Here is a 7,645-nt window from a genome sequence, read left to right as displayed (position 1 = left end):
CGTTGAAAAAGAAAGGGGGCATTACGATTAGTATGTATAATGTAGTGGGAGGGCATGGAGAGGCCTCTGCAACACAGTGAAGACAAGAAGTGATTCTACAGCATCTTACTACACTGATGGACAGTGACTGTAACAGGGTGTGTGTGGGGGACTTGGTGAAGGGGGGAGCCAAGTAAACATAATGTTCTTCATGTAATTGTAGAAAATGATAAATTTAAAAAAAATTGAGAAGCCAGTCCTCTGTGAGGACCAAGGAAGGTCAAAGGTATTGGCCTGTGACATGCCACCCTCCCCTGGGGAGCTTCTGCATTCACATCACTGGGTCCTGACAGCAAGCCGTGAGGTGGTGTCATTGTCCTCCTTGTGACGTTGTGGCTGCCAGGCCCTCCCTCAGATGAATGGCAGGGTCTGGATTCAAACAGTGTGTACCCTTCAGAGTCAAAGGGACCATGTTCTATGGGGGGTTGCTGCTATCTTCTTTTTCAGGGGATGAACAACCAGTATGCCCGCCGGGAGGTCTTCTGCCGGAACACCTGTCACGAGCTCAAACGCTTCTGGGAAAGGGAAATTGGCAAACAGACTTACTACCGAGAATCGGAGGAGCACCGCCTGGGAAGAAGTGCACTGAGGAAGTACGTGGCTTGTTTGCTTATTTTTAAATTAATTTCTAAAGTGGACTTTATTTTTTAGGGCAGTTTAGGTTCAGAGCAAGACTCAGCAGAACGGAAGGTGTTCCCATACACCCCTCCCGCCATGCACAACCGTTCCCACCACAGACATTGACGCATCATTGTTTATCACCCCTGTCTATTATTTTACAGTGAAATCAATTTCCCCAGCAGAATGCCAGATGAGCATCTCAGAGGATGTAATTATTTTAATTTTCCATGCGTATAATCCTGCCACCACCTATAGTTATGGGCAATAATTTTCAAAATTCTTCTCAGTCATTCTTATCTTCATAAACAGAGAAATCTCTCCTCTCTGTCACCATTTCTGGGATGTGAGGGTCACACTAAACTTGCAGAGCAGGTCAGCAGATGAGTCCGTGCAAAGCAATCAAGCAAGCAGCGACCAGTTTTCAGGATGCCCTGTGTGGTCCCCAGAGAAGACCTGATGGGCTCCCGCTCCTGTGGTGGGCGTCGCTGCTCTGGCCAAGTCAGCCTTCCAAGCGGAGAGCGGCAACTCGCATGCGCAGACCGTCACTGTGGGAGCAGCGCGGCTCCCTGCGCACACGCCGCCTCCCCGCTGACCACTGAGGCCGCAGGCTGTGCGGGGCCGGGTGCTGGGGCACCAGAGGCGGCCTGGCCCAGGAGCCCCGCCCGGACTCCGTTCCGGCAGTCCGGGGCCGCTGGGCAAGACCATGGGTCAGTTCATGGGAGTGAAAATCTGTTGCCTTCCAAACCCCCTCCTCACGCTAGACGCGAGCCCTCGGGGCTTCCACGTACACAGACCAGCTCAGCTGTATTACCAGCCACAGGCAAGAAAAAGCATGCCATCCTTCATGTTGGAGCATCATGTCATCTCTCATCGGAGAGAAGCTGAGCTGGGGCAGTCAGCAGGCATTTCTGCGGCCCCTGCCAGCCTCCTTCCCAGGCCAGGCCACTCAGCACGCCGCCAACCAGAGGCCACAGTGAGCCCCATGCCCTGGGCCCGTGTGCCCCCCGGGAGCATGCAGAGGCCTCAGGGGCAGTGAAACCTGCCTGAGAATGACAAGAAAACCAAAGCCTAGAGGAAGTGCAAGGCAAGGGGTGAGCAAAATTAGCTCTGGAACAACTGTGCCATTCATTAAAACATGAAAATACATGTGGGCAGCATCTGTCTATGCACGTCCAGAACACTGCGGGAAAAAAGCTTTCTGGTTGGTGGGATGTCAAGACTTATTTATCCTTCTCCCCCATTTTCCTGGGTAGCCTTGCTTCAGAGCATCTCTGCTTTTAACCACTAGTCTTGTCCCTTCAAAAAATGGAGAACACAGCCCCAGGTCATTTGGTTGTCCTGAGGCTTGACAGAGAAAGCGTGCCTGCAGCGCCCAACCTGGCGGAGGCCCGGGTCAGGGCTCAGCATGTCATTCCCCTCCCTGCTCCCTCCTCCCACTTAGTCCGGCACTGAACACAGCAGCAGCAAGACGCTCGAGGAGAATCTCAGCCCTCTGGGTCTCTGGGTGAGACAGCAAACGCCTCAGCTTCCTCCTTATCATTTCTATCATAGAGAAGGAGCCACTAAGAGAAGCCAGAGGGATGTTGGGGAGGTACTGCCTTTTATGCTGGGGACCAGTTGGCTGACAGTGTTGTTCACATGCTCCACATCCTTCCTGATTTCTTGTGTGCTTGTGTTATTGACAGTTGAGATGTGGGTACTGAAATCATTAGCTCTGATTGCGGATTTGTCTGTTTCTTCTTACAGTTCAATCACATTTTGTTCTATGTATTAGGAAACTCGTTACCACACAAACATTTAGGGTTGTTATACCCTCTTAATGAATTGATCCCTTTATTGCCAAACGATCCTCTTTCTCTTTGGTAATATTCTTTGCTGTAAAATCTACCTTGACTGATATTAATATAACCACTCCAGAGTTCTTTGATTTGGGTTTCGATGGATTGTTTTTCCATCCTTTTACTTTTAACCTATTTGTGTCTTCATATTTAAAGTGATTTTCCTGTAGGCAGCCTATATTCGGATATCGCTTTTTGATACAATTTGATAATCTTTCATTTTCATTGGATTGTTTCCATCATTTGGTATGACTGGGCTTAAATCTATATTCTTGTTATTTGTCTTCTATTTCTCTTACCTGTTCCTTATTCCCTTCCTTTTTCTGCCTTCTTTAGATTAGTTAAATATTTTTTATGATTCCATTTTACCTCTTCCACTGGCTTCTTAACTGTATCTCCTCGTGTTACTGTAGTGGCTGCTTTACTCTGTATATACATCCTTATCACAATCCAACTTCACTTGACATGTCATTCACTCGGTATGTACAGCATAAGAATCTTACAATGGTATTGTCCCATTTCTCCCTTCTCGGCCTTTGTGCTGTTGTACAAAATACAGTTTGACTTCCGCATCTGTTGTAAACCTCACATTACATAACTAACAGTTTTGCTTTTAACCATTGTCTGGTGTCAACCTGGTGTCACTCTCCTTCGGCTTGAAGGACTTCCTTTGACAAGTCTTGTGCTGATAGTCTGCTAGTGATGAATTCTGTCAGTTTTTGCATGTCTGAAACATCTTTGTCTCACCTGTTTTTGAAAGATAGCTTTGCTGGGTAAGCAATTCTGCATAGACAGAATTCTTTACTCTCCATTAAAGATATTGCACTTCCAAAGGATGGTTCAGAGGATTAAGATTGGAACACTTTGAACAAAAGTGAGAGTTACAATATGTATCTATTTAAATTTGCAAGTCCTCTGCATACCTTAAAACCTAATTGAACACACGTGAGTGCACATACACACACTCCCAGAAAAAAGGAAGGCAGCATCCCTGAACCAACAGCCATGGAGATGAGCGCTCCATTCATGTGTTTTCTTTCTATCTCAGGCTCAGAGAAGAATGGCGGCAGAGACTGGAAACAAAGCTGAAATTGAGGAACAATCCAGAGGAGACTAAAAAGCCAGCAAATGTTGACTGACAACTTCTTGCTTCAGTGACACAAGAGGATCCCAAGCACTGAGGTCCTCTGCTAGGAGAAGTCAATACACGTCCCTGAGTCCCTTGGCTATACCAACAGATCTCACACTGTGGTTTCCCCACCTGTGGGGGTTTACCTGTCATCCCTTCCCAGCACTAAATGGGAATTACTAGCCAACTCAGTCCTCTAGGCCCAGGATATTATCCCAAATGTCTCTAAAGATAGTTTATTTAATGTCGAAGCTCCATGAAGTATACGTTATTTCCAGATACTGACTTCTAATTTTGAAATCCAAATATTTTAAATTCTAAGCACACTACATCTTCATGCATAGTAGTTTTGCTCCTATTTCTAGGAAACTGTTGCATGTCATCCTTCCAGTTGTTTTTTCTTTTTATGATGAGAAATGCACCTATCTGCAGAAATAAAAATATCATGAATAGTCACTAAATAAGCTTAGCAAATAAATTAACCTAATATAATTTTTTCTTCATATGAATTTAATTGGCTTATACAAAACCATGTTTACTTAGAACCATTCAATAAGACCAGGATACTTTTAATAAAACTTGGCTGCCTTGCCATCGCTGGGGTGCACGCTGTTTCACTACCTCCACACGCTTGCACTGGTTAGCTGTCAGCTCAGTGAAAGTAGGTCAGGCCACCCCAACAAGTGTTTGCCACATAGATTCTGGATTTTGAATAGTACTTCCCAGCCTTCTCTCAGCATAAGGTTGCTGCTTCTAAAAGTGCAAACTGTGCTGCGTGTTGCCAAGCACGTGATGGCTGCAGATAGCACCTGCAAGGCCCTACAAGCCCAGGGCAGTGCTACCAAAGACAGAGAGCAAGGCAGGGGCACTCTGCACAGGAGCAGGTGTGCTGTTTCAGTCCTGTAAATGCCCTGATGTGCCAGTAAGTGTTCCATCCACATCCTCAGGGAGCTCAGAAGGCTCCGTCAGGGCAAGGGGAGCCCCCAGGAGGCAAGAAACGTTGGGGGAGCATTTCCCCAGGTCCCCTTACTTATGTGAGCGAGGAACTAGGACTCCAAACCCTCCCTTCCACGATGGTCTGTCATTTATTCTGAGATTCAGTTCAACTAACAAAGTATGAAATTCATCTGCGTTCATATGAGAGGATTTTCATGAAAGATGCATTTCTACTTGATATAGAAAGAAAAGGAATTAAATAGGAGGAGGAGACAGGACTGGGCTTGCAGGCTGAGGGGCCTCAGAAGAAAGGCCTGCCCCCCGTGAACTGCAAAACACTGCAGCTGGAATCTAAGTGCAGCTGTGAGGCTGAAAACGCAGGGGAAGGTTTGATGTTCACTTCCTTGTCCACCACACATCAAGCCCAGTGCTAGACAACCAGAATGCACTACAGGGAACCAGGGCCACTGGCTCTGGAGGCTACAGTGTAGGGAAGTCAGCAGGAAAGCCCAGGTCATTAAGTGTGAGGGACTTTAGCACTGGAAGTCACAGCCCCTATAGGGAACCATTCTCACCTGGGGAGGACTTAGTAAGGACAAGCTAGTTAAGCCCAAGCAAGCATGACCCAGATGAAGGGGAGACTCACAGCTCACCAGTCCTCGGCACCTTGAGGAAATGCAGTCAGCAAAGCTAGATTGGGAGTGAGGAGGTGTTGCGAGAGCCAGAGCTGCAGAAACCAGCATCCTGGCCTTGCTGGCTGGGAGCCTAAGCTTTTCCGAAGGCGCAGGAAGCCATTGAACGGCGTTTGGCCAGGAGAGTGTCACAGTGGTCACAGTCCTGAGGTTCACCCTGCAATGAAAGGCAGGAGGACAGAGGTGGGAAGGCCAGCCAAGAGCTTCTGCAGATGCCCCTCGAGAGGCTATGGGGTCTACGCTAAGGCCTCAGTGCCCTGGAAGCAGGGACTGGAAGGAAAGGCGGAGACAGGCATGAGTGCCACTTTCTCACAGTAGAGGGGGCTGGAAGCCCAAGGTCAAAGTGCCAGCATGGTCAGCTTCCAGGGAGAGTTTTTTCGTGTCCTGAAGGTGGCTCCCTTCCCAAGTGTCCTCCCCAGGCATGGGGAGAGGGAGAGAGGCAGGGACAGAGAAATGGATGTAAGTAAGCTCTCTCTGGTGTGTCATCTTCTAAAGGCATTAATCCCATTACAAGGGCCCCACCCTCATGACCTCATCTCAATCTAACTGCCTCCCAAAGGCCTCATTCCAAATACCAGCACATTAGGGCTGAGAGCTTTAATACATGAATTCAAGCAAGTGGAGGACACAATTCAGTCCATAGCAGAATGGGATGCTTTAAATCAATGTATCAAGTCCGGCACACCTCTCATGTATAAAACTGACCAGGATCAACTCAGCAAAAACCTCGGAGAGTGAACTATGGTATGGAATGCTGCCCAGGTTTCACACTGGTCTCTGGGTAGCATACAAGCAGCAGACCACAAAAGCACAGAAAAGGCTTTGAAAAGTAACCGACATTTAAATCATAGCCCACAAAAGTGGGCCAGCACATGAATTCTTAACACTAACAGATTGCCTGCTGCTAAAATAGACTTGTAAAGGAGAGAGTGTCTCATAACCTTGTACTCAAAATGTCAGGATGCAATCCAAAACCACTCATAACAAGAGCCAAGAAAACCTCAACTCCAGTGAGAAAGGATAATTAACAGACACCTGTATCGAGATGATACAAAGGTGGGAATTATCCAACAAGGACTTTAAGGCAGTTACACAAATGCTCTAACAAGCAATTACAAGCACTCTTTAAACAAAGGGGAAAAGTAAAACCTCTCAGCAAAGAAATGAAAGATAGAAGAATCAAATGGAAATTTTAGAAATGAAAAATACAATAACCAAAGTAAACAAAACAATACAAATAAAACTGGATGAGCTCAACAGCAGAATAGAAAATTCAGAGGAAAGGACCAGTGAACATGCAGATAGTTAATAGAATTATATGATATGAATAACAAACGGAAACACTTTTCTTTAAAAAAGGGAACAGTGCCTCAGGACCTGTGGGACAATAACAAAAGATCTAAACCTTATATCACTGGAGTCCCAAAAGGAGAGGATGCCCACTCTCACCACTTTTGTTCGACACATTACTGGAAGTCTAGCCAAGGCAGTTAGACAAGAAAAAAGAAATAAAAGGTTTATTGTGTTTACAGATAAAATGCTCTTATATTTAGATAACCCTAAAGATTATATGCACACACAAAAGAAACTGTTATTTTAAGTAGTAAATGAATTCAGAAAAGTCACAGGATACAAAATCAACATGCAAAAATCAGCTGCTTTTCTAATACAGCAACAATGAACTATCTTGAAAAGATTATGAAAATAATTCCATTTGCAATCACATCCAGAAGAATAAAATACTTACGAATTAACCAGAGGCCAAAGACTTATACACTGAAAAGTGTAAAACACTGCTGAACTAAATTAAAGAAGATGCAAATAAATGGAAATACAGTCTGTGCTTTTGTATTAGAAAACTTAATATTGTTAAGATGCCAATACTACCCAAAGCAATCTACAGATTTGGTGTAATCCTATCAAAATACCAAGGTGCCTTTTACAGAAATAGAAAAATTTGTCCCAAAATTTATATGGAATCTCAAGAACTCCAAACACGAAACAATCTTGTAAAAGAAAAATAAAGTTGGAGGTCTCACACTTCCTGATTTCAAAATTTATTACAAAGCTAGTAAACTAGTAATGAAAGCAGTGTGGTACTGGCACAAAGACAGATATAATATGATAATGGAATAGAGAGCCTAGAAATAAACTCTCAAAGATGTGGTCAAGTGATTTTTGACAAGGTTGTCAAAATCATTCAATGGAGAAAGGACAGACTTCTCAACAAACGGTGCTGGGAAAACTGGACACCCACATCCAAAGGAAGGAAGTTGGACCCTTACCTTATACCATATACAAAAATTAACTCAAAATGAATCAAAGCATTCATTATTGACACTGGATTTGGCAATGATTTCTTAGATATGACCATAAAAGCATAGACAAAA

At 44.9% G+C, this 7,645-nt stretch overlaps 1 protein-coding gene across 3 annotated transcripts; it reads left to right on the top strand.

Moving 5' to 3' along the window:
* Positions 1 to 332: 332 nt before the first annotated feature.
* FAM240A (family with sequence similarity 240 member A) lies at positions 333 to 4,130 on the top strand. 3 transcript variants are annotated; one of them, XM_057503777.1, is made up of 2 exons: positions 333 to 632; positions 3,547 to 4,130. In XM_057503777.1, the coding sequence occupies exons 1-2, from the start codon at positions 457 to 459 to the stop codon at positions 3,635 to 3,637; spliced, it is 267 nt and encodes an 88-aa protein (XP_057359760.1). In that variant the 5' UTR covers positions 333 to 456; the 3' UTR covers positions 3,638 to 4,130. The 3 variants fall into 3 exon arrangements, 1 of the variants encoding a protein (XP_057359760.1); XR_008998371.1 differs by lacking the exon at positions 333 to 632 and adding an exon at positions 656 to 1,751 and having other exon boundaries at positions 3,547 to 3,639; XR_008998320.1 differs by lacking the exon at positions 333 to 632 and adding an exon at positions 656 to 1,367 and having other exon boundaries at positions 3,547 to 3,638.
* The last annotated feature ends 3,515 nt before the right edge of the window (positions 4,131 to 7,645 follow it).

The sequence above is a fragment of the Manis pentadactyla genome, chromosome 1 (genome assembly GCF_030020395.1).
Source record: "Manis pentadactyla isolate mManPen7 chromosome 1, mManPen7.hap1, whole genome shotgun sequence".
Taxonomy (NCBI): Eukaryota; Metazoa; Chordata; class Mammalia; order Pholidota; family Manidae; genus Manis; species Manis pentadactyla.
Note: the sequence above shows the minus strand (reverse complement) of the source record. Positions and strands in the feature narration are given on the sequence as shown.